The sequence below is a fragment of the Misgurnus anguillicaudatus genome, chromosome 13, assembly GCF_027580225.2.
Source record: "Misgurnus anguillicaudatus chromosome 13, ASM2758022v2, whole genome shotgun sequence".
NCBI lineage: Eukaryota > Metazoa > Chordata > Actinopteri > Cypriniformes > Cobitidae > Misgurnus > Misgurnus anguillicaudatus.
The window spans coordinates 10645625-10673186 of record NC_073349.2 but is presented as its reverse complement, the minus strand read 5'-3'; the positions used below and the strand labels follow the sequence as shown (position 1 = coordinate 10673186).

The 27562-nt window shown below is 39.4% G+C and overlaps 1 protein-coding gene across 14 annotated transcripts in view; it reads right to left on the bottom strand.

Moving 5' to 3' along the window:
• Nucleotides 1–27562, bottom strand: part of LOC129430350 (band 4.1-like protein 1) — a 77366-nt gene that overhangs the window by 6831 nt on the left and 42973 nt on the right. For 2 of the 14 annotated variants that reach the window (XR_008639505.2, XM_055187490.2), the window contains exons 7-18: nt 24175–24393; nt 23979–24066; nt 19537–19701; nt 18479–18576; nt 13568–13743; nt 13106–13305; nt 9635–9673; nt 7184–7219; nt 4920–5072; nt 2257–3477; nt 1053–1103; nt 46–435 (exon numbers count right to left, since the gene is read on the bottom strand). Coding sequence is in view for 13 of the 14 variants with exons in the window: in XM_055187490.2 (XP_055043465.2) it covers nt 46–435; nt 1053–1103; nt 2257–3477; nt 4920–5072; nt 7184–7219; nt 9635–9673; nt 13106–13305; nt 13568–13743; nt 18479–18576; nt 19537–19701; nt 23979–24066; nt 24175–24393 (2836 nt within the window). In the remaining variant the exon portion in view is untranslated. The remainder of the gene's footprint in view (nt 1–45; nt 436–1052; nt 1104–2256; nt 3478–4919; nt 5073–7183; nt 7220–9634; nt 9674–13105; nt 13306–13567; nt 13744–18478; nt 18577–19536; nt 19702–23978; nt 24067–24174; nt 24394–27562) is intronic. The other 12 variants (XM_055187492.2, XM_055187491.2, XM_055187497.2 and 9 more) reach the window with 12 other exon arrangements.

The following is a 27562-nucleotide window of genomic DNA, read 5'->3' as shown; positions in this document are numbered from 1 at the left end:
ATTTGGTGAGCCACTTTTGGTGAAACAGAAAGGATGGATGTCTACCTCTGGTTTACGCTCCTCCTGTGGTTTCTGCTCTACAACGGGTTTTGGTTTCTCTACGTGCCTCTGAACTTCCACAGGTCTTTCTTCATGAAAATAGATAGGATCTGCTCCCAGTATAAATGCTGGATGTGTGGGCCGGTCAGAGAAGCCAAATTCGGTGGAGATGTCTTTTTCCCCCAGCTCGGTCATGCCTCTAGAAAATTCCTCAATGCCGGTTTGAAAGTCCATGAGGACGGTGAAGTCCACCTCAGCCTCCAGGCTAGATGTTGAGCTGACAGTGATGCTCGAGCATTTGCGCTCAATGCCCAGGTGGGTCTCCTTCAGGTACAGGGAATCCAGGTCTGGGTCATCTTCTGACACCGATCCCAAGCGTCTCTCCCAAGGCTCTCTCTGAAGAAGCAGAAAAAGACCAGATCTTGGTGCAAGGAACCAGCTGTGCCACAAGATCAAATGTTGACTAAGAAATAGACAAAACAAGGCAATAATGGAGGTAACATGTTCTTCACAAGACAGGAAGCTTGTGACACATTCAGAATGGGACAACACTGTGGTGGCTGATGGTTAAAGAGTGCTAGTAGGGATGCAGATATTAGTTCGGGAAACTGAAATATTCCTCATGAAGAAGCATTACATGTCTCTGAGGAAGGATTTAGATAATAAAATGTCATTGTTATGGGTTCATGTTCCCCCTAGGTCCTAGTATGCTGCAGTTTTATATGTTTATAATTACTATAATATTTCTCAACAGAAAATTTACAAATTTGTTAGATTCATGCTAACTAAGGCAACTTTGATCTTGTTAAAACAGTGCCAGGGAATCAATGCATGTTATGGATGCAATAAATGACTATTCCATGTAGAATTTTTTAATGGGATGGTTGTTGATCATGCAATTCATTTCATGCTGTTACGGCGAGAGCTAAAGACAGGTTTTTAGCGCTTATCAAAATGTAATAGCCAGAGCTTGTGGAGGAGGTAGCTGTGAGATGAGTGGAAAAATGAGGCACCTGGGCTTCCTCCTGAGGTTCCGCATGAATTGCTGGGGTGGGTAGGGGCTCCTGGATTGTGAGATGAAATTAAAGGAAGAGCAATGCAAAGTTAGTGCACTGAAATTTGAGATAACAGGGAAGGAGCCCAGATTAGGCCCTCAACCAAAAACCAAACATTCGTAATACCACTGACCGGATACACTGTCTGATACACAGAAACAAATACGTAGGCTTAAACAGTGTAAACTAGAGCATACAGCATATTGCACCATGACAGTAAAATATATTATGGCAGCTGGGTGCAATTTTGCCACTGAATTGCCACTGAAGAGCCTTTAAACAATGAAGCAATCCGCACATTATATCTAACATTGTTATACCCAAACAGTAGTTTTTCAGGACAATCCATGTGGCTCTTCTAGTTTAAAGTCTTTCTACTGCATGAATAAAGTCTTAGCAGTAGCAAATTCTTTGTGAAGCAGTATCTGCCTCAATTGGTCTACAGAATAAAACTAAATCTCAATGGGCTTTTGGCCAAACAATTGACAAAAACCTCAAGGTTCCCTGTACTTTTATCGTAAAATAAATAATTGACTGATTCACATTATTTATAGTCAAGGGCAAATATGAAATCTTACATGTAGAAGCTGAGTATACTATCTTTAAATGGAAGCTAAAACCGTTCCTTGTTAAATCAACTTTCAGAGCCTTGCTCATGAGCAATACCGTGGCCATTTTTGAAGATCTTACTTGCACAAGCCCCTTGTTTGCAAAAATGGCCTTTAGCATAACAGCATGGTATACAGGCCTTTGATTCCTTGCAACAACCATTCCCTACATGCCTGGTAAGAGAGAACCAGAGAAAGAATGTTGGAAGGAAAGACCGCAAGTCAGGTGAAAAGTTAGTGGAACTGAAGCCTGAAGCTTAAGCGATGGAGATTATGTGGTAGATCCTAAGTGCTTTCTCAAATGCGCAAGCAGATATTGAGCTCTGGGCTGGGATAAAAAGTGGCACGTCCTCATCCAATCAGTGGTTTTAGTACCCCATACCTCTTATCAGCCAATGGTGAGATAAAAACAGACCTTTCTACTAATCTCTCCTCAGAAACAAGTGCTTATGTTTCAACGATATGTGTACTATGCAAAACTAAGATATGGATGTGCCATTTCATGCGATGTTTTAGTTCCTGTGAGTGACAAGCAGATATCAAGCAGTTGTTACCACAGGTTTCCTCTTGGAAGATTCCATGTTGGAGCTCTTGTGAAGACTGTTGCTGGAATCACTTTTGGTAATCGGTTTGGTACGTGTATCTCTTGCCCTCTGGGATTTTACAGGTGGGTAAAACGACGGAATCTGATCGAAGGCTAAAAGCGTTGAATTGTTCGGAAAGTCAAACATAGAACACGGATCTTCAAACAGAAAGTGATCTTGTTCGATACTAAGCCTGTGGTCAGCATTGTTTTTGAAATCCCGTAATTGGTGTCCGTCTTGAAGATACTGTTGACTGTGTTCTTTGACTTCCCTATTGTGACAATTATTGGACAAATCTTGCTTATCAAGCATTCCATTATCCTCTGGAACAGCAGAATTTTGGGGCTTCAAGGTATTCTTACAACCAATTTGCTCATCCTTAGACTTATTCTCTTCATCAAATGAGTCAGAACTGCTTTTTTCACGCGGTTGTCCATGTAGCTTGACTCCTTTACTGCCTTTCAACTTCTTTGACCTCTCTGGCTTTAGGGGGACTATTCGTTTCACCTCGGACTGCGATGTGTCGCTTGCAGTAGAATCGTTTCTTTGGATTGTTGAGCTTTTAGGAGCTGGATTAGGTGTTTGTTTCTGTATAGTAGTAGATCTGATGTTGTTTGCCTCTGTTTCTGTGGTTTGGTTCTCCCATTTGCTTTCATTATATCGATCTCTCATATATTTATCCACAGCTGCATTGGGAGAGGCCTCACCAAAGCTTTTCTCTACATAGCTCGCCAAATCCCGATTCTCATCTTCTCCATCGGTTACACCCATGTTTCTTTTTTTAACCCAGTGTCTCTCTGCTGCATATTCACCGTACCCATTTGCACAAAACACATTCTGTGGCAAACATCTGTCCTGCGGGTGCCCATTATCATACACTTTTTCCTCCAAAGAACCAACGCCCTGGAAATGGTTATACCTTAAAGCAGGGCTTTTAGCTCTATTTCTCAGGGGCTTCTCTGGTGATAAGACCGTTTCTGCCGAGGTCCTTTTTGCTACACTGTGATTTTCTTTTGTGTCACTGTGTGAGGTGTAGATTTTCTCTCTCATTCTGTCCTCTTCCATCTTTCTGTTGATTCCAGTGGCTAATGAAGCTACTCTAGGACTCCTGCTCTTTTCCTCTTTTTTACTGAGGGTCAGGTCTCTTTGACAACCATCTTGCTTCTCAATCAATAGGGACTCCTCTGAGGCCTATATATCAATAGAGTGAACAGTTTTAATGGCCTATCAGTGCCACAATATCTCCGCTACTGTAACTTGCATTGTGCATATCTTGCGTCAAGTGTTCGCAGGACAACCTATTGATCGCAAGAGTTAAAATTCATGTTCAAAGTTGGAGGTTATGTAAATGTTGGATGGATGTTTTGAAAAAAATAACAGGTACATTTGGTAGAAAAAAAGTTTTTGAAATGTCATTAACCTTTATTATAAGGCATTGTGTTAATACCAGTGTTAATGCCAATATTTGAGTCCAAGTCAAGTCTAAGACCAGAGAGTGTTGAGTCTCCCTAGTGGAGTCTGCCTTGACTCAGACTTGAGACTCTCTGGTCTAGGACTTGATTAGGACTCTAACTCCGGATTTCCACAGACTGCGTAACGGCTGCGGATCTGCTGCGGAACGGCGGCGGAGTCAATCGGTTTCCATTCAAGTTAATGTGTGTATTTCCACTGATTGCGTTCAAAATCCGTCACAGCTCCGGCCATCCGCAGCATTCCGGAACAAATACGCAGAGTTTCTATTTTTGCTGGATGCCGGACAGCTCCGCAGGGCGGAGCCATGACTATATCGCGTGATCATACCTTAATTTGCGAGATCTCATGTTGTGATCTGGGCTGGTCTAGCAAAACATCATAATTTAACATCATAATGTGCGGAGACAGAACTAGATATCTCGGGATCATCACGTGAATTTGCGAGACCTCATGGGTCTTCGCCACTTCAGCACGCAGCCGCTCTGCAACAAATACGGAACTGGTGGGTATTGGCGGATGGCGGAGTGCGGAGCCGTAATGCAATAAAGCCGATCTGCAGTTGCTCCGCAGTTGGTGGAAATCCGGCGTAATGAGGTGGTCTGAACTATAACACTGGTTTATACCTTTCATTTTAAAAGTAAATCCGTGTTCCACTGGGTTATTTTCAACGCAAAAGTGGGTCAAAAACGGATTAACCCAGCTGTTTATGAGTTTGTCAATCTACATTTGATGGGAGATTTCAACTGAAAATGCTGGGTTGTTTTAACCTATTCTTGGGTCAAATCTAAACATCTTTTGGGGCTAGTTTAACACAACGACTGGGCTTGACCCTTTTTGACCCAACGTTGGTTGAAAATACCTTAAATAAACGACTCCAGTTACCAGTACCACTCTCTCTATTAAAGTTTCAAACTGCTAGTGGCTCTTGACCAGAACCATGACATGAAATGGTTCAACAGCATAAACTTGAAGAAAGCCTAGTCACAAAAAACTGCATAAATAGCAAACAAATACACTGTTATTATTACTGAAATCAATCCGTATTATCCTGATCACAAATCTAAAAGCATTTACAGAACAAAAACAGCATTGATTATAAAGCATCTTGCTTTTTCAAAAGTCAGCACACCTCCCTCCTAATCTCAGCATAGACTACTCACGGATTTTTTCTCTGGAGTGCTGCCCGACGATGCTCCAGAGAGACGTTTCTCTCTGTGGACAAGTTTGCTGTTTGGCTCTCTCAGCGCTCGTTTCAGCTCATTGATGCTGGCTTGATGTTTCTGCAGCACATCTTCTGGTTTATCCAGGAACTGCTATAAAACAAACAGGTCAATAGGTAGAAGCACTTACCTTCAGCTAATGATGCCTTTCTGGAGAGCTCATTTCACTGGAGGGGTGGAAGTATTTCAGTACTGTATGGTCATTACACAGCTGTTCGTAAAAGTTTTTGTATCTTTGCCAGGTACACACTAAGTCGTACAAATATCAGGGACATGACCACGAGAATTATGCATAGTTATCGCTGGCCTCCCAGTGAAAAATGCATGTTATGAAAAATTGAAACCCCAATAAATCAATATGAAACATCACTGAAGGGCATTAAATACGAATGCAGTATGAGCTATTCTTCTGATCACTTTAAACTGGGTACTGAAAATATTTCTTTCTTTTCATTAGCACAATTTTTATAATCAAATACTATACAATATAGGGCTGGGACGATTAATCGTGATTCATACTGCTAATGTCTGTCTGATATCGATTCTGAATCGCAAAGGCGATATTATGCACAGCTCTTTCATGTATTATGGCTCTTTGATCAGTAGGAAGTCCTTTTCAATCTAATGGTGCGTTCACACTAGACGCGAATGAAGCGTTAAGTGGGAATGATTTACATATTAACTCTTTCCCTGCAATTGACGAGTTATCTCGTCAATTAAGAGTAAACATTTGCAATAAAAAATGTGTTCCTGATGAGGTTTAATGTTAATCTGTAATACCGCAATTATTCACTAGATGGCTTTATAAAAAACTGAAGCAAAAAGATATTTACAAATTTTAAACTCTGTGTATGTTTTGATAATCGTTCTGAATCTGATCTCTAACAAAATTTCTTAACAAAAATGCAATTATTTCAGCTTTTAGCTAAATTTTTTTTGTATATTTTAAGAAAAATGCCCATATTTAAGAATATAGATAGGATGAAACTTTTTTCCCGTTTAGTTTGTTTATTGTTTGTTTGTTTGAAAGCAGAGGGTCTGTTCTTTCATGAGATATATTTGTATGTTTATATATTTTTAGAAGAAATTTTCCTGAAAGGCATTTTGTGAAACTTTTGTGAAAATCACAAAACTTAAAAAAAAGACTGGTGAGGAATGAGTTAAGTCAATGAAAAATAGAAGTTGAAAAACAATACAAAACAACAATGGAGGACAAAATCATCGTCGCTGTATGTGGACAACCGAAGCTGTGCAATACATTTTCGTACTTTTATAGAAACAGGAATATAAAGGATCTTGCTTGGAAGAAAGTGAGTGAGGAGGTAAGACAATCTGGTAAATTGTAAAAAAAAAGCTTTTTACGCAATTTGAGCTATATATATACAAATTGAGACTACAAGCTAGCTAAAGCTGGCAAATTGATCGTATTCACGTATGAATTTAATGCGCAAATGACATGAATTTCACGTGTGAATGACGTGAATTTCATGCGCGAATGACATGAATTTCACGTGCGAATGAAGTGAATTTCATGTGCGAATGACGTGAAATTCACGCGCGAATAAAGCAAGTTTACTCAAAATGTTGAAGCGTCCAACTACGAGCGAATAGTGAGATTTATTTGTTTCATTTGCGTCTGGTATGAACGCACAGTAAAATCTTTTATAACATGCATTTAAAAGGCAACACTCGTCAAACATAATCATTATACATATTTTTAATTATTGTAAAAATAATAACCTGAAAAGGTTTGATGAACAGTGATATAAATAATATGCTTATAGGCATTTCGTGGAGCTGCACGTGTAATGGTACTTCTTCTGCGGCGCATATTGAGTTTCTCCTCAAGAGCGCCCTCTGGCTTTTGGATATAGCGCCATTTCACAGTAATTCATTGAGAAGCACAGCAAGCAGAATTGCATGATTTATCATCCCAGCCCTAATACATTTCTGTGAAAATATTTTGATATTTGTGACAAATCTAACATCTGTCTAGTGCAGATCTCTTCTAGGCAACATATCACTACATAATTTCTTTAACACGTAAGACAAAAAAGCATGAAACATGCTGGTGCGTATAACAAGCAAAATGTCAAATGGTCCTCAATCTTGGCTCAGTTTCTGTTACTTCTACAAAAAGAGAAACTTAAAAACACACAGAGAGACAGAGACTGCTCAGGTTGTGGATCTATGAGAAACAGTACCTCCTGTTTAGGACGTGGGGCCAAATCCTGGTCCGACTGGAATAAAGGGGTGGTGGTGGTGGTGGTGAGGGGAAAAGTATGGTGCAAGCCAAGGAACGGAGGCAGAGGCGAAGTGAGATAGTGGAGACAGAGAGGCAGAGCATGGTTGAATTCATAAAGCAAGCAGCCAAACAAAAAGAGGAACTCTCATACAGACGTTAATGTTTGCAGTGGAAGTACAGAGAGTGATAGAGGGTGTGTCACCGCCTCAGATACTCGAGTTTAGACTTGGCTTAGTCATACACATGCTGAATAAATAATAGATCCGATCCAGTGAGACAAATCCCTTGAGTTTTCTTTTCATTATTCATACACCACATGTCTTTTGAGGTGCAGACTGGCATGTACTGGAAGTTATCTGCAAGCATGGATAAACACCAACGATATCCGTAATCTCTACAAAACTGCTGCGACATAAACCAGATATAGCCCATTCTGCACTTAGTCTACATCAACATTATGATGGGCTATAACCTGCCTTTTCTGTAAGTTTCCCTATGTAAGCTTACAATGAGTACTATATTCAGAAAAATGAACATTGAAGTTAAACGCTAAAAAATGAAACCTTACCTAAAGTCAACATGAAATGGCATTTGCAACCCATGTGATAAAAGACTGGTTATGGTGTTCCATACAAAAATGTAGCACGACCTAAATTTGAAACGAAAATGATTAATAAGTGGTGATATTTGGCCATTAAATTTAATCTCCAGGGGAATTACTTCAGCTACATTAAAGCATGTTTTTTCTGTAACACTTTAGGTTACAATAAGGATGTATTTGTAAAAATTAGTAAATCCATTAGCTAACTAACAACGAACAATACTTCTACAACATTTATTCATCTTAGTTCTTGTTAATTTTGGCATTTACTAATACATTTATAAAATCAAGCATTTTAGCTGTTAACATTAGTTAATGCACCATGAACTAACATGAATAACTGTATTAACTAATGTTTACTAATACAACCTTATTTTAAAGGTGGTGCGTGTACATTTTAGCGGCATCTTGTGGTAAGATTGAGACAACAGCTTACCCCTCATTTTCAAAACGCATAAGGACAATCATGTCGTCATGTGAGACAATGTAGGGAAGAAACGCGCTCTGTAGAGCAGTGTGTCCATTTAGGGCTACTGTAGAAACATGATGGCGAGACCCCCCCCCTGTATATAAAACAACTCATTCTAATGTAATAAAAACAATGTAGTTCATTTTTTAAGTTTTTAATCAACATGATCTCACAAAGTTCCTTGGCATGGTCACAGAATTTTTTGCTCGTTTTTCCATGGCATTCTCACGGATCTCCGCATATTTCCGTGGCCCTGCCATGGACTTTCTTTTTCCGTGGCATTCTCACGGATTGGTTACTCAACTGCTTTTTCCTATTTTCAAACCATTGTCGCTTCGGTTTAGAGTATAATGGGTTGTTTTAACCCAACTGCTGGGTTGTTTTAACAGGGTTGATTACCAATACCCAGCAGTTGGGTTAAAACAACCCATTATTTGGGTCAATATTAGCTCTATATTTTATGTAAAGTAACTACTGTTGAAATATAATAGAATAATAAAAGCTATAGCAAGTCCTACTAATACAAATTTGAGCCATTCATTAAGGCACTTTTTGTGATGTTAATGTTTGCAATATTTTTATTACATTAATGTTAACTGTTGTTATTATTAAATACAGTACTGGTCAGACTGCATTACTTGATATAGCCTAAACAATACAGTGACAGTGAGCCGTCTGTATGTGTTACAATTATGAGCCGAAGCAGACGGCAACTGGCCAACAACTGCAGGCAAACAACTTTAAGAGTGCTGGACTCTCACTCCAGTAAGCTTGTTCTCAAGAAGATCTTCACATTCTCTTCATAACAGGTAAAATTCCCTTCAGAGTAAAAATCCCTTGCATTTTGTCATCATTGGCTCTTTCTTTCGCCACGCATGCCTATTTAGTAGCTAATCTAGGTACTGGGGTTATTTCCCACTTGATGCAGCCTGGATGATATCAGCCAAGCAGAATATGAAGTTATGAAATATTACAAGGGTTTTTCTTTGAAATAACAATACCAGGAGTGTGCATTCAGAAAATGTATGGGGTCCATTTTGATTTCATGTCGACTTTAAGTAAGACAAAATGAACAAAGATAACCAAAATGTATCGTTGTGGCTCTATAGTTCTGCTTTACATAACAAAGAACTATTATGCCAAGATGATTCTGCGGTGAACAATTGTCTCATTTGATTTTCAAGACAAGTCAGGCTGAAAAAATACATGATCTGCTTTAACAATCACTCTTCGATTTTATTCAAGGCACTCTAAAGCCATGCTGAAGTGTGTATGCAGATTTAGACAGCAATTCAGACAAAGACAGACAATTAGACACAGATAGTTCAGTCCAAAAATACCTCTGTCTTAGAGTCTACAGGAGAACCTGCATCCTCCCTCTGTCCGCGAGACGATGAAGAGAAAAGCGATAGTTAGAGAACAGCAGTGAAGGGTTAGCAGGGAGAACAGTGCTGAATCTGAATTAGACCGAGGACATTAGCAAACAGAGCGAGGAAGGTGAGTGCGCAAGCAGATTTATAAAGTAGGAAAACATCTGAGGTGGGAAAGTTTCATTTAAAGAGATGTTAAAAAACCGGTAAGCACTGAAATATATTTAAGATTAAAGGAGACTTTTTTGAAAATATGCTCATTTTCCAGCTCCCATAGTGCCAAACATTTGGGGGCGGTTTCCCGGACAGGGATTAGCTTAATCCAGGACTAGGCCTTAGTTTAATTAGGAAATATAACTCGTTTTAACAAATATGCCTTACTAAAAACATTACCTGTGTGCATTTTGATGCAAAACAAAGGGCCCTGATGTATTTTAAGATATGTTAGTGCAAGTTGTTTTCATTTTGGACAGCTTTTAAAAATGTTTTAGTCTAGGACTAGTCTAAACTCTGTCCGGGAAACCGCCCCTTGATGTTTACCGTTTTGGAATCCACCCAGCCGATCTCCAGGTTTGACAGAAAAAATTAAAAGTTGCGATTTTCCAGGCCGATATGGGTAGGAACCATACTCCAACTCTGGCGCAACAACCAAGAACCTTGCTGCCGTAACACTGCTGCAGGAGGTTTAATTATATTACCCAGCACCTGAAAATAGTCCCCTGCTATTGAAAGTAACCAAGGGGACTATTTTCGGGCAGTGCGTAATATCACTATGCCTGCTGCAGCCATGTTATAGCAGCAAAGTCACTGATTATTACATCAGAATGAGAGTATAGTTCCTAACCATATCTGCCTAGAAAATCATAACTTTTAATTTTCTGTCGGTCTTAGTACACGATGTAACTACAGAAAAGTCAAGTTTTAAATAAGAAATAATATTGAAACTCTTTGGTTATTTTTTAGCGCGATGCTAATGGTCTAATCAGATTCACCAGATCATGCTAAGCTATGCTAAAAGTGGTACCGCCAGACCCAGAGATCAGCTGAATGGACTCCAAAACGGCAAAAACCAAATGTTCAACTCCAGGGGAGCCGGAAAATGAGCACACCCTCAAAAAAAGTGGAGTGTCCCTTTAAAGGGATAGTTCGGCCAAAAACGATACCAAACCCATGATTCACTGACCCCGAAGCCATCCGAGATGCACACGTCCATCATTTTTCAGACAAACACATTTTCAGTTATTTTAGAAAATGTTTTAGATCTTTCAGTTAATCAAATGTGAAGTTATGGGGTCCACGACATTCAAGTCCAAAAAGTGTGCATCCATCCTTCACAAAACAAATCCAAACGGCTCCATGACGACAAACAAAAGTCCTCTGAGGGCAATCCGTGCAGTGCTGTTGCAGAAACATCCACATCCAAAACCCCATAAACCAAAACAACTTGTATCCGGCAATGCCGCCATCCCAGTCGCGTCCGCATTCAAGATCAGAGCTTTACGCAACTTACGGAGGTTTCTCTGCTGCTGCTCTGTGCCCCCGCCTTCCGAATTTGTCATACGATACGTCACTAAGAAAATTGCGTACACTACGCTGATACTTTCTCTTGAATACAGAGGAGTCTAAGATGGCGGCGCCACCGGAAGGTAGCCACTTTGGTTTATAAAGTTTTAAAGATGGATATTTCTACAACAGCACCGTGCGAATTACCCTCAGAAGACCTTTGTTTATCATCCTGGAGCCATTTGGATTTATTTTGTGAAGGATGGATGCACATTTTTTGGACTTGAAGGTCGTGGACCCCGTAACTTTACATTTAATTAACTGAAAGATCTAAAACATTTTCTAAAATAACTGAAAATGTGTTTGTCCGAAAAATTATGGACATATGCATCTCGGACAGCTTGGGGGTGAGTAAATCATGGGTTCATTATCATTTTTGGCCGAACCATCCCTTCAATAGGGAACAGAAAAGAAAGGTAGAAGTAGGAAAAGACAAAGCTTGTCGAAAGGTCCGGCCAGGGAAGTGTTAGTCAGGTGTTAACATGATGTGATGGGAACTACACCTGTTTAAATCTTCTGGAAAGAAAATTCATATTTTCCACCAATAACGCACAAATATATTGATACGAACTTGCTGGAACTAGCACAGAATAAGTAGGTGGTTTATTTACGTATACAGCCCCATCATTATATAAACAGTCATTTAATAATTAGATAATAATTAAACAATAATAAAATAGTAATAGATAATGAAATAATCCTATTTACCTACAAATCTAGAATTAAACCACAAAAAATAAAAAATGATTAAATATTCAGCTAAGTATTTATTGTTTGGTTAAGTATTTAAAATCGAATAAATATGTCTAAGTTTTGAAAAATGTTATCAGGTTACAGAAAAACAGCATATCAGCCCTAAAAAAGACTAAAAACCAGACTAAGTCAGACTCCCAGTTCGGTTTTAGCTGGGTTAGCTGGTGTAGCAGGCTGGTTTTATGGTGCTTTTCCATTGCACAGCACCCCACGGTCCGGTCCAGTTTGGGTTGGGTCAGCTTACTTTTGGGAGCTTTTCCACTGGGTGCAGTACGTAGTACCTAATACTTTTTTTAGTACCACCTCGGGTTCCAAGCAACCGAGCTGATACCAAAACGTGACGCGAAAACACTGTAGATCACTGATTGGTCTGAGTCACTACCAGCGTCATCGCAATAATGTAAAAGATTAGCTTTACCTTCGTGCTAGCTTGTGCTGTCTCGAGCAAACATGTTGTCATCTGTGCTTTGCTGTTCCCAAGTTCCCAAACTCTGTTTTAGCAATGAAAAACATCCACAGGTTGAGAATCAGGAACACCATAAAAGTTTTTGTTCTAGACTTGCAGTTTGTGGCGGCACAGTTGCGACGCAAACGTCCGCATATATGCTTAAATGCAACTTAAATGAGGCTCAGCGGAGCGCGTCGACTGACGCCATGGGTGTTTGTACAGAAACTGTCATGTGAGACAGAGGTAGTGATAAACGTGATGTGCAAACATCTATTTGTGGTGGTCAATTTTAATTTTGTGGCAGACTGAGAAATAAATGAATTTATGGGAATGTACAGTGACGCTCTCACTTGTATGATGTCACAGCTGTAGGCAGCGCAAATATAACGACATGCCTATAATCCCTCCCACTCTGAAGTGTTACTAAACTCGATGGAAAGCTAACCAAGCCAAAGTGAGGTGAGCTGACCCAACCTGACCCAAACCAAACCGTGGGGCACTATGCAATGGAAAAGCGCCATTAGAGGGCACTTTTGGATGCTTTTTAGCTGGTCGACTGAAAGACCAGCTGATTCACCAGCTTGACCAGCTTAGGCAACTTTTAGCTGGTCTTTTAGTAGGGAGAAACCAATGATTTTTAAAGATGTTACTAGTAAATGCTGCTGTGTGCACTGAACCTTGAGCTCCACAGTTCTGGAGGGAGTGGACTCGGTCTCCAGCCGCTGATCTTCAGCTTCATAAAGCTGATCATGATCCAGGTCCTGATCCAGACTGGGCTCTGTGTAATCCTGGTCAAACTCATCTCTTGGAAGATTGGGCACAGGCTCACAGGAAGTGTGTTGAGACAGTCGGTCCATAGTGTCCCCTAAAGCAGATTCTGAAAAAGATTCAAGAATCCATGGCAAACTGGGCTTGGTGGCTGATTAAATCCAATAGCAAAGTCTCAAAATCATTTCTTTTTAAGTGAGCCTGTAAGGTGTTATAATTGATGTTATTAGCATGTGGTGGATTTATTTTTAAGGTGAAATAAACCATTAAACACCTCACTTGTTGGTACCAATATAGTTAATGAAAAATCAAGATACCAACTCAATCAGGGTCTTTCTTGCAGAATAAAGAAGAAAAATACCAGTTCTTACCTCCATCTATACTACGTGACAGCAAGTACCTCCTGCTGACCGACCGTTCAAACTGAGGAGCTGGCCTGTCAATCAAAGCACTAGCCTGACGAGTCTGGGCTTGTGTTCGCCCACTGTAACGAAACTTTGAGCCAATCACAAGAAAACCTTTGGGGGGAGGCTCAGGAGAGACCAATCTACAGGAGAAATGAAGTTTCACATTATTTTCAACACTTTTCACTTTCTTTCCAAATAAACCGAAAATAGGAAAAGTTTTTTCACTCCATGTAGAAATAATGACTGAGGTTTTTAGACTGTGACCCTGTCTGAGACCATAAGTCACGACCCAGATCCACACTACTATGCTTTGCTACCCAGACTGAGAAACCACATTTGTCTGATTTTATGAGGTCTTAAGACCACCAACTTCAGAGTCAAACTAAAGCCAGATGCACACTTTACAATTTTGGCCATCTGAGACTCCTCAGAATCCTGAAAGATTCCTATGATCCTAAGCCAGAATCTATAGTCTTTGATCACTAGCTTGACAGCCAATTCGCCCACATTCATAATTTTCCTTCGATAATATTCTGCCAGTGTCAGAAGATTCAAGACACAGTTCTGCAGTGTGGCTTGTCTTGGCTTTTTTTCATATGTCTATTTTTAATAGTCGTCACTGTCATATGGTCTGACATTTATGACAACTGAGATACTGAAATCATATTCGTACAGTCTGACAAGGAACAATCATAAAGGACTTTTAAAACTCGTACATACAACTTAAAGGCATTTTTGCATAAAAAACACTTGTACAGTGTTATATATTTTGTTCACTTGTATGCATTATCCTAAATATTTCCAACGTTTGCATCCAGAGAAATTAGCTATTTAGCAAGTTAATACCAATTTTTTGCCTTAGAAATCATACAGCAAATGTGTTCAACTTTATGCAGAGTTGCTCAGACCGATCAGCATATAATATCAAAGTCTCGCAGGAGCGATTCCAAGCAGTACGCATTATTCTTTTCACTTCGCTAACAATATTCACAGTGCCACATGAAGTTGAAACACACCACATGGCAAAACATTGCATGTCTACATAAAATTAATGTCTTACACTGCAAAAAAAAAGATTTTCAAGAAAAAAAATTATTTATTATTATAAAACGGCTCGTTTTGGTTCTTCATTCTGATTGGTTGAAACGCGTTCTAAGCCGTGATAAAATACCCCGGTAAACCCACGGTTCAGACCGCATCACAAGTATCACTGCGCCACTGTTGCTGGCTGCGTACTGATTTATGAAAATAAACACCTCAGTCTTTAATCATTTTTTTTATTTTTCTACCTTTGCACAATTATGGCGATATCCAGATAAATGTCAATAAATAAAACATTTCGTCAATAAAGAGAAAACGTTCTCTGAGGTTTTCTTTTTGTCTTATTGATATTTCCGCTATTATCCACAAGATGGCAATCTTACCCAACTTAAACACTGAAGCATTCACTCGACACAATAGCGTTGTGGTGGACGTGTGTTTTGATCAGGCTCTGAATCTGATCTCTTACAAAGGTCTTCACAAAAATGGAATTATCTCCGCTTTTAGCTGAACATTTGAGAGGTGATAACTGATAAGAGAACAAATTAAGGTAGGATGAAACGTTTTTTGATGTTGTTGGAAAGCGGATGGTCTGTTCTTTCATTTGATATTTTATGTATATTTAAAGAAGATAATTTTTCTGTAAGGCATTCAACTAAAACTGGGTGGCAACTTAAAAAAAAAAACGCTGACGGGGAAAGAGTTAATCATGCTTCCAAGCATATTTGATCATCACTTCAACAGTTGCACGATATAAATGTTAATGTATATTTTAGATGAATGTTGATATATAAAAATAAACATCACAGTCTTTAATCATATTTTCACTGCGCCTTTGCTGCGTCTGTGTTGTTTGTGAACTGCGCTCTGTTTCAGTCACACTTGATTCTTAGGAACTACTTTGTTTGGCGGAAGAGTAATATTTGTACTAATATAATTACAACTTATTTGTGTTTTAATTTATAAAATCCCGCTAACTTTATGCATATGAAGAAACCGTTTTATAAACGCAATAAACCCCGCGAAGCGTTGGGTTACCAGTGCATTTTATAACTCCGCTTCGCGTCGTGCCTAACAACGCCCCTTAGCTGTTATAAAATGCACTGGTAACCCACTGCTTCTTGGGGTTTATTGCTTTATTATTATCTTAGTATTTGTTTGTCTTGTTTTCAGTAAAAATATCTAAAAATTCTTAAATTAAGATGCTTTTTCTTGATGAGCAAAACGACTCAAAAAAATAAGTTTTTACACCAAGAATGTATTTTGTGCATAAAACAAGCAAAAAAAATCTGCCAATGGGGTAATCAAATCAAATTTTTCTTGAATTTTTCTTGAATTTAGTGTTTAAGAAACACCATTGGCAGATTTTTTTGCTTGTTTTATGCACAAAATCACTTCAATTTGATATTTTTGGTCTAAAAACTAGACTTATTTTCTTGGGTCGTTTTGCTCATCAAAAAAGCATCTTAATTTAAGATTTTTTATATATTTTTACTTAAAACAAGACAAAAATACTAAGATAATAATAATTTAATAATAATTTTTTTGCAGTGTACTGATTTTTTTGTCTTGATTTTCCACAAATATCTGAAAATTCTTAAATCAAGATTTACTTGATAGGAACATTAACACAAGATATTAAGGCTTGTTTTCTGAACAACGAGTTTATGCTTAGGGACAGTTCACTCCTCATCGTCATTGAAGGTTGACGTCCACACCCATAAGACCTTTGTTCATCTTTGGAAGACAAATGAAGATATGTCCGATGAAATCCAAGAAAGGTAGCAAAGTAAAGGTCTTCTCGGGTCCAAAGAAACGTACCTGACACGAAATGACCCGAATCATTTTTTACCCGACGTGCATAAATAATTCTGTTTTTAAAAAAGACAAATCTGAGAAAATTGACCTAAGTCCGACGAACAACCTAACCAGTGGCAATATTTTTTAACTGACTGGACCCAAAATGTGAACGGCACCAACATGTGCGCATTCTGCATCCCCACACGTATCAGTCAGACAGAAAGAAACCCTGTTGGCCTCGCATCCAATTTGGCCTGCAGCTCCATTTATTTTCCTTTGTTATCTGACAACTACACCAAGGTAACCGCAAAACTTTAAATTCAAAATTGATTGACAGGTCTGTCTGAACGAAAATTAACCTAACACCAGCCACGCGATATCGCAAGCACTCTTGGCAAACAGAAAAAGGGTTGTAAAAGGACTTAACGCACACACGCGAGATGGTTCGGGTCGGGTCTATTCGCCAAAAACAAATTCATTTTAAATTACTAGAGACCCAATGCCGCCCGTGTTTGAAGGCACACATGAAACTTTTAGACACAAACTCGCGTGACACAGAAGTTTAAAAATATGAATTAAAGTCAATCTTCAGTTTTTTCTGTGCACAAAAAGTATTCTTATTACTTGATAAAATAAAGATTGAAGCACTCCAGGCACATGGACTATTTTACTGCCTTGGCCTTAAATGTGGGAGCTGCATTGCAGAGGGTCAGAAATTTCTTGGATTTCATAAAAAATATCTTAATTTGTTTGCGAGGATGAACGAAGGTCTTATGCTTTGTTTACACCAGCTGCGTTTGAGGCGTCAAAATCGCGTCTACCGCGCCTAGTTTGCCGCTTGAACAGCTTGAATGCATTTGCGGTTCTAGAGCTAAGTAGACGCGCGGAAAAAGCAAGCATTCAGAGGCGAAATCTGCTTCTTGTGGGAGGGACAAGTGCTATGCAGTTGTCTGTTTGCAAGATGGCTGATGTTGATTGTGCATTTATTGAGAGAGTTACCGGTTAGTATTTGGTCACCTTAATATAGGGGGAAAATAGTTTAATAAATGGCGGGAATGTCGCGGGTCGATAAACTTACAACTTACCAGGTTGCCCAATGTCCTCACTGACACTCTTCCAAGCGAGGTCCTTTTTATTCCTGTCTCTATAGAAATAAGAACTTGTGTTGGGTGACTGCTCACAGACTATATCAAGCGTTCCTCCATGTTGAATGAGTGACTCCGAGCAGGGCTGCCGCCACAGCAGCAAGCAGGCTCCTGATTGGTTAACGCGGTGCAAAAATCCGCCAAAGTTAACATTTTTCAAATCTAGCGTCAGCCGCTAATTCGCGTCAAACGCAAAATGCACAAAAAACTCCAAAAAGCGCCTCATTCGCGTCGCGAGACCTCCAGACGTGCGTCAACGAGTCTTCACATTGACTTAACATTGAAATCACTCGCGCTGGTTGCTTCTGGTGTAAACTCAGCTTTACAGGTGTGAAAGGACCCTCAACGACAAAAAGGGTGAGTTATTGATGACAAAAATGTAATTCTGGAGTGAACGATCCCTTTAAAACAAATAAAAATCGAGGGATAAGAAAATTTTATTTGAATTAAATGTATTTTTCTTACCCCACTCGTGTAATGGTAGTACTACTGGTAGTAGTTTTATGCATAAACTCACTTGATTTGTATAATTTTTTCTACATTTTTTTTTAAACAAATTTTTATACTATTATACTGAAAACCAAACAAAAGTACTACATCATTATTTTTTTGTAGTGAAAATGTTGAACTTGATTTTATAATGTCATCCATGAACGTGATTTCCATCTGCAGTTAAAGGGGGAATACTGTTAACCCCCATCATTCCCCGCTCCTTCACCACATCATCAAGCTACGCCTTTGTTATTGTTTTGCAACCTCTAGTTGAAAATTACATACCGTGCCTTTAAATTAACAAACAAATACAAATAAAAACATCTGCAGCATTCTTACATTAAACAAAAAGTGAGCTCAGTGCTGTGGTAAGGGTTATGAATCGGTGCAGGCCTACCTGAAAAAGGTGTGGTGTTCGATGCAGACTTTCCACAAGCGCTTAGAGGCACGATGGTTGGGCAGCTTGAAGCCGATCGTGCTCTCAAACTGCTCGTACTGGGGTGCAGGGGAGTGTGGGCATGTGATTTGGGGGAAAAGTAGGGGTGCGAAGGGAAAGCAGAGTGGTAGCGTGTTACTTGACAGGCGATTTGACAACGTGTAAAATCTGTTACTCAGGCCTTAATTTTGTGTGCCTTTAAAATTGATCATAACAGCATGTCTTTGAAATTTTTGAGTGCTGTGAAGCTACAGAGAATTTAAATAACAATGACAGTAAATATTAATATCTTTAAAGTCAAGGCCCAGAGAATCATGCATGCTGCATTAAAAGGATACTGAACGGTGAAGCATTTCGAATAAAGGCACTGAAATATTGTTGGGCATTCATATCTGACCCTTACACATAATAGGCAGAATAGAAGTACAGACTACGCTTTTGTGCACTGAATCCCTTTGTGAGAACGCAACCGGAGAAAGCAGCCCGCAGACTCTTTAATACTTAATAAAAAACTCTTTCTTTACCGTCTAGCTTGAATTTGGTCCCATATCCATTCGGTTTCTGCTTATCTCTCTTACTCTGTTTCTTTGTGCCCACTAGGCAAAAAATGTTCAAAGCTCAGCCTAATGTTAAAAACCCTTTCCTCTCCACACTCAGCAGCTTAAAAACACTACGGAGCTGAACCTCAAACAATATAAACAGTGTTTGTTGAGACATAATTAAAGCCAATGTTTTTTTTTCAAAGCATAATTAGAAATGTGCTCAAGAAATATTTCATTGCTTTTGCATGAAAGTGTGGAAGATCGCCCACACAGGCCTTTAGAGGATTTAAAAACCTATTTGAGAATTCCAAATGGTCGGAAAACGTCCCATTCTTTTCTAATAAAATCATATCATGCCAATTATCCGCCCATTTTCTTGCCCACGGCATCTCTGCGCGACAGCCTTATCTAGCAAGTGTTTCAACATGCATCAACAAGCGATATCTAATAAGAAAAACCTGGAAAATCTCAAAAGACCTTTTTCTCTACCTCTCCAGGGCGGATCTTGATGTAGAAGTTGCTTCTCTTGTAGGATATTTTAAGGATCTTGGGCCAGGCAAAACGGTTTATACGCAGACGATCCCTGTAGATTAAAAGGCCACTGGCACACACTCCCAGCATGATGTCTATGCCTTCGGAGTCCTTTAACAAACATGCAACAAATATAAATGTTTATGTTTCACATTTAGAAAGTCCATTTTAATACTCTTGATCATGCATTTTAAAGCCTTACAACGCTATATTGATCTATAGATTCTCTAACGTTGCAGGCTTTACTACTTTCAACATTAGTGATTAAACTTAGGCCCTGTTTACACCTGGTATAAAGATGCGTTTTGGTCAATGGGATCACAAGTGGACGATATTACATACGGGTGTAAATGGGGTCTAATCTGTTTTGAGCTTGTCCACTTTTGACCACATTCAGAGGTAGCCAAAAACGCACTTGATCAGATTGCTTTTTTTCGTGTAGACACTCATGTGGTCAAATGTGTTCAAGCAGCCACAAAAGACCACCTACTGACTAACTGTGGGTTCACACCAGACGCGAGTTCAACGTTTTGCGAAAGTAGATTACAAACAAACTCAATGAAAAGACACGATCAAACGCGTCCTCGCGTGGGGCAATGCGAATGATGCGATATGAGCGAGTAACACGGTGCCCGGCGTTTGGTGTGTACGTAGCATTAATGTATAATGTACCAAGCACAATGTTTCTCAATCAGTCCTGATTACTAGGGTGAACCCACAGTGTTCAGCCATCATCTTTAAAACAAAACCGGCTACTTGTCGCCTCTTTCATATTTGTCTAAAGCGGACAAACGAGACGGATTAAAGGATATCTATTGTCTGATTTACGTTTTTACATTTCCTTTGGTGTGTAAGTGTGTATTAGTACATTTTAATGATATGCAAAAGGTACAAACCCCAAAGTAAACAATGATGCAAGTTATCATCTCCAACGTAAATCTCTTTTCTTGGACTACAACAAACACAAGGATTGTAGGCAACAGTTTACTTCCTGGGTTTGGTGATGTAGTAAAGACCGACATTATCATATTTCCTCTCGTTTCGACTCGTAGCCTGTAAGTTAACTCCTGTTAGCATTGCATTGTGACCGAATCTTTCAAGCATGGTAAGGACCGTCACATTTCCGGCTGACGTCAGAGGTATTAAGGCCAATCACAACGTAAAGATTAGCTGGCCAATCAGAAACCAGGCAAACACATTTATATTATACTAGGGATGTAACGATTAATTGTGCAAATGCGCGTTTTCTCAATTAATTAATTTTAATGAATTACGGTAAAATCCCGGCACATCCAAAAGCCAGATGGCGATCTCGTGTAGAGACTCCAATTCTGCCACAGAAGAAGTAGCATTACAAACGCTATTCCAGGAAATGTCTAGAAGAATATTTTGCCGTTCTTCAGATTGTTTCAGGTATTTTCATGATAATAAAGAATATTTTGAATGATTTTGTTTAACGAGTGTTGCTTTTTTAAATGCACATTATAAACGACTCAGATTCATAATGATTTTAGATTGATAGGGACTTCCTACTGACCGAAATGCTGTAGTACACACACAAGCTGTGCATGAAACACAGAATCACAGCCTTGTGATTCAGAATCAATTTCAGACAGGTATTTTTAATGGGACACGTGATTTATCGTTACTAGTGTTGGGCGATATGCCCTATTTTCAGATCGTCCTATCGTCAGCCTGTGAGATCGGCGATACACGATATTATCGGGGGCGTGGCAGTAGTTTACTCTTTTTATTAATTTTTACTCATTATAACAAGTCACTTGATGGGTGGACAAAAAAAACAAGACCGTAACACCGTCATGACCGCAACCTTCTTAAAACTGATGCCATTAAAACGAGCGCGTCATTAAAACCCTATCATGATTACTTCATAACTGTAAAAACATGCATCTGCGCACGCACACACACGTGCGCGCACATACAAACTATTCAATGCATTTATTTAGTGCTGTTGCAGAAGACTACACGTGTCAAGCAGTGGTGCTCTCATGAGGTGCCTTTTTAAACGCATCGGACCAGCGGAACGCGATCATATTTTAAACACAATCATATATTAAACACGAGGGACGTGTTGCTACAACTCATTGAAATGCATATCATAAACAGGATTAATACCTAGTGATCTGACTTCAGACAGACCGCAGCTTTCTGCACGTACGCGAGAGTGAGAGAGAGGCGCTAATATGCAGCGGGTCATATTTTAAACAAAAAGTAAAGTTTGCATAGAGACAGAGCGCCGTTATGCAAATTTGAAAACCACGCCCACCGGGGGGGAAATCAATCCAACCGTCTCCATTGACATTGTATTGCGAGAAGCCGCCTCCTTGTCATTTCTGGCTTATAACAAAAAACTGAATAATGCCTAAAAGCTGCTGTGTGACAATGTGTACAGCTGGCAGGCCAAATAACCCGGAAATAGGTTTTTGTGGGCTGTCGAGCCGTAAAACCCAGTCTTTAAGGAGAAAAAAGTGGATCGCCGACTACATTTCCCCCTAGTGGACGCAGTTCTACTAATAGAAGTACTATGAAAAGTTGCCTGTATCCATTTTTGTGTCTTTAGGCGCTCGTTTTTTGGGGTCGACAGCTTATAAAAACTTATTTACAGATTAAACTTAAAAACAGAATAATACCTAAATGCTGCTGTGTGAAAAGGTGTACATCTAACACGCCAAAAAAATAAATAAATAATTTTTTATAAGCTGTCGACTTCAAAAAACGAGCGTTTAGACACAGAAATGGAAACAGGCAACTTTTCATAGTACTCCTATTAGTAAAACTGCGTCCAATAGGGGGAAACATAATCGGCGATCCACTTTATTCTCCTTAAAGACTGGGTTTTACGGCTCGACAGCTTATAAAAACTTATTTCTGTGTTCTTTGGCTTGTTAGCTGTACATATTGTCCCAAAGCAGCTTTTAGGCATTATTCAGTTTTTTGTTATAAGCCAGAAATGACAAGGAGGCGGCCTTTTGCAATACAAAGTCAATGGAGACTGTTGGATTGCTTTCCCCCCCGGTGGGCGTGGTTTTCAGGTTGTGACGCGCTGCGCTCTGTCTCTATCAGCTCGCATGAAACGCATTAAACTGAACAAATAAGGATTACTACTAGTTTATGTTTAGACTGCGGACAGACGCGAGAGCGCGTGCACATGAGACAGAGAGAAGCGCAGCTGCTCATGACGCGGCGCGCTGGATTTAGTGGTAGAAGGAGACCAAGATGCGCGCATTAAGTGCAGGTACGTGCAAGAAGGAATTCTCTCTTTACAAGCTCTCCGCGTAAAGTGAAGCCCACAAACCCTCATGTGAGGAAAAGCATGCATTGCCGGTGTTAATATAAAACTATGATGATAATAATAATAACCATTCGCCAACTATCGTCTTGACTATCGTCATGAATGCCTGCCATTGGCGATATGTCTGAAGATCGTCGATACACGATACTATCGTCTATCGGCACAACCCTAATCGTTACAGCTCTGTATTATACCAAATACATAAAATAACGATGTTTTTAGCAATGAAATAGGTGCTCTTTAAAACACCAGGTGTGAACAAGAATTTGTCTTCCTCTACCCCTTGTGATCTGATCGACCAAAACACATCTCAGGGGCTGTTTACACCTTGTATTAAGATGTGTTTTGGTGGTCGATCAGGTCACAAGTGGACAACGCTAAGTAAAGGTGTAAATGGGGTGTAAAATGTTTTAAGCTCATTCACTTTCAAACACATTCAGAGGTTGTTGAAAACACATTCGGATTGCTTTGTGGTGTAGACGCACATGTGGTCGAATGTGTTCGAGTAGCTACAAGAGACCGCCTACTCTCTATAGTCATGCATAAGCTCTACGCCGTAGCTACGTCGTAGGTTATCTGTAGCTTGTGCGTAGCCTGACGTGCATCTCGCAAAATTTTTAACAGCGTGTCAGTTCTACGCAGACTGTAAGCGCTGTGATTGGTCCAACAGGAAAAACTGTGTCATAGGTATTTCCATTTGTGACGGTGAGAACAAAGATGGGCCAAGTTGAGGAGTGATTTAACTCAAACTGCAAACAAAAGTAGCTGTTTATTTACTTCCATCACTGCTGGTCTTCTCATTTCATACACAACAAGTTTCTGTTTCTTCTTCGTTTGTGGGTTAAACTGGCCAAATTGATTCTTCATTGACGGTCGCGCTGCTACTGTGGTTACATGAGTGGATACTGCCTACCAGCGGTCTGCATTAGTGTTTCCACTACGACGCGGATGACGACGCAAAAGTATAAATGACGTGAAAGTGTCTCACTCAACCACTTAAGATCCGATCTACCAAAACGCATCTTAATACCAGGAATAAACAGCCACTTAAAACCAATGTAAACAGGGCTCATACCTTAGCATGATGAAGGTCTACCCCATACATAGAGAGCTTTTTGGCGTTCTCCAGGAAGTTAATTTCAGCTTCTGCAGGACTCATGCCCCTTTAACACAAGTCATCATTATGACTATCCCATATTTAAAGAAACATTTCTAGCACAATGCATTTTACTAGTATAAAAATGACGAATACTTTGATTACAGCTCCCTACCGGTAGGTGCGGTGGAGCTCCATCACCCTTTCCTCCAGCTCACGTGTCTGACTAGGTGCGAAGCGGAAGTCACTGATGTAGTCCGGCCCGTGTTCGTCCGGATCGTAGTCTCCCAGCTCAGCCTGGACGGCGTAGGAGCCCAGCAGGGCGTGAGTGACGAATGAGCAGGGTAAACGACCGGATAATATATCCTCCCTCAGCTGAAGACACAGGTAATACCTGTCCACACACAACAAAGCCCACCGAACCAAAGCCCACGCTTGTAAATCGAAAGCACCTTGTAGAACCTTGAAATGGTAAATCTGCTGTTATACTGAGACATTATTCAATGTGACAGTCAATCTGAAAACATTAGGTTACACCACTGGTTCTCAAACCTTTTGGCGTGCGCCACATCCCACACCCCACTGTGTAGGGTGCATCCCTTCCTGCCCCCCACCAAAGAAATCCACATAAAACAATCTCAAACATGTGGGTTACACCAACACCCACATTTCACAGGTATTTTTACGTATTTTACGAGGTGCTTAATTAATATGAATTGAAACAATCAAATCTGTATGTACAGTATTAGTAAGATCTGCCATCTCCTGTAAGGTTGGGTTTAGGGTTGGGGTGGCATTATTGTAGTTTTTAGGGTTAGGGTACACTCACCTAAAGGATTATTAGGAACACCATACTAATACTGTGTTTGACCGCCTTTCGCCTTCAGAACTGCTTTAATTCTACATGACATTGATTCAACAAGGTGCTGAAAGCATTCTTTAGAAATGTTGGCCCATATTGATAGGATAGCATCTTGCAGTTGATGGAGATTTGTGGGATGCACATCCAGGGCACGAAGCTCCCGTTACACCACATCCCAAAGATGCTCTATTGGGTTGAGATCTGGTGACTGTGGGTGCCATTTTAGTACAGTGAACTCATTGTCATGTTCAAGAAACAAATTTGAAATGATTCGAGCTTTGTGACATGGTGCATTATCCTGCTGGAAGTAGCCATCAGAGGATGGGTACATGGTGGTCATAAAGGGATGGACACGGTCAGAAACAATGCTCAGGTAGGCCGTGGCATTTAAACGATGCCCAGTTGGCACTAAGGGGCCTAAAGTGTGCCAAGAAAACATCCCCTTCACCATTACACCATTGCATTAATGAGAAAACAGGTGTTCCTAATAATCCTTTAGGTGAGTGTATGTTTTTGTGCAATTCACTTTATACAAATTCATACGAACTTTGTAAAATACATGCAAATTCCTGTGAGATGATGTTGGATACACCAGGGCCCTTTAGGAAGAGAGTCGCGTCAACTACAATTAATGTTTTTTTACAGCAATGGTGGATCATTGAGCTTCTCAAGAGTTCCTGGAAGTTTCTGTCAGCCCTATATGCAGCGGAAAAGATTGAATGTGATGAACTTGATGAAAGTTTTAATGAAATTAAGATTGTATATTAGCACTACATGTGAATCAAATTACTTTGTGCATCAATGCGCTTGTATTGGATTATTTCTCATTAAATTAGTACATTTAAAGGATGTTAGTAGAAAACAGTCAGGCTAGGACAGGCTGAGGATAAGATTAGCAACACATAACAAACCATGAACAGTCTTTTAATGGTAAATTTCGTTCTCTCAATGCAGATTAATCTATTATTGAGTAATTAGAGAGGCTATTAAATGCGATGGCAGTATATAGTGCATATTTATGCTTTACACATATGGATGTAGTGTTTTTGGCACTGTGATTCTGCTGGTTAATTAAATTAAATGCAATAAATGAATCTATTAATAACTTGTATTCAAAAAATGAATATATTAATATGTGCAGGGATTATTAATAATTGAAAGTAATGATGAAGATGGCATCCCCCATTAAATGTTCATATTAACAACAAAAAGAAAATGACATTGAGCCAGTTGTATATTTATAATTTGCAATAAATTAAATCAAGAAGTGCCTTATGAATCTTTTTTTATCTTGTATTCTTATCATATTACTAGATTTTATCTGTTAAAAAACATTGTTAATGTAACATAAATATACTGCCTACACATATTGGTGTGATATATAAATATTGTAAATCAATGCATCTCTTGACTATTAATTAAGAAAAATCACAGCTCTTTGCCTCTAACTCAATGTATTTCAATGGCTCACTATGAGCTGGAACTAACTGAATTCTCCATGAATCACGTGAAACTGAATGTGATGAAACTCCATGAAACTCTCTTTCTAAAGGGCTCTGAGTTACTAACAAAAGTCAAAAGTCATTGTAACTTTCCTTTGTTTTATATACTGTACAACACAATCTAAGTTCGATGTACATCATCTGATAACTGAGGTTGATGAATATTATTTTGTTATAGTGTTGTGATTGTATGCATAATATCTAAAGGTTTGAATCCAACAAGGTTGATCCTTAAAGTCAGTGTAAAGTATTTTTCACACCACAGAAAAATTTGAAAAATGAAACCACCCAGCCAAATTTAAATGATAAAAACCCATCAAGTAAATTAAACAATTTATTAAAAAATAAGCAGCTTTCTTTGCTTTCAAACACTGGGGGCGTGTCCGCTGTCAGCGCTGAAACCACACCCACTTGCGGGAAAGCTGTGGTTTCAAATACTGCTACAACCTGAATGGATACTCGTGATTGTGTTAGGGACGGTGCCATACTCTGTGGCCCCAGTGCTTTTATATTTTTCTTATTATACAATACCAAAAATACAATTTTGTTAGATTTAAGATCACTTTAAGTCTAAACCTTAAGACATTTTTTTTAAAGCTTTCACATAATTTGTCTAGTAAATGTACTTATCCCACAATAGTTTGCTTGTCCGGAACAAAGCATTCACATAACTCGTCTGGGTAATATACTAATGCTGCAATAGTTTGCCTGTCTGGAACCGAGCGGATATTAAACCACAATGTATGATGCTTGCATTACATGTGAATGGCCTCTATGCTAATAGGATTTTCTTTCTCTTTCCCTGTCTCGTCCTCGATCTCGAGGACACTGAGGCTAACAGACCCAGTTCCTGCTGCTGTGAAGGTCATCACACCACTGATGTACTGGCTTTCCTTCATGTCTGACCACCGACTGCCCTTGTTTAATCTACTTATCTGTGTGTATATATATAATTCCCATAAAATTGTATAAAATCGTACCTATTACATAATACAGTATATCCTCTATAGAATCAGCTATGTCTGGCTCACTCTCAAGGGTTTTTTTCCTCCTAGGACTTTTCCCTCCTGACTAAAGAAGCCAGAATGTTTTTCTCCTAGGGTTTTTTTCAACCCCTGAGGAGCCAGCTGACATTGGCTTAACTTAGCACCCTGTTCTAGACGTTACATTATTAATACGCCGGCTAGTACAGTTTAATC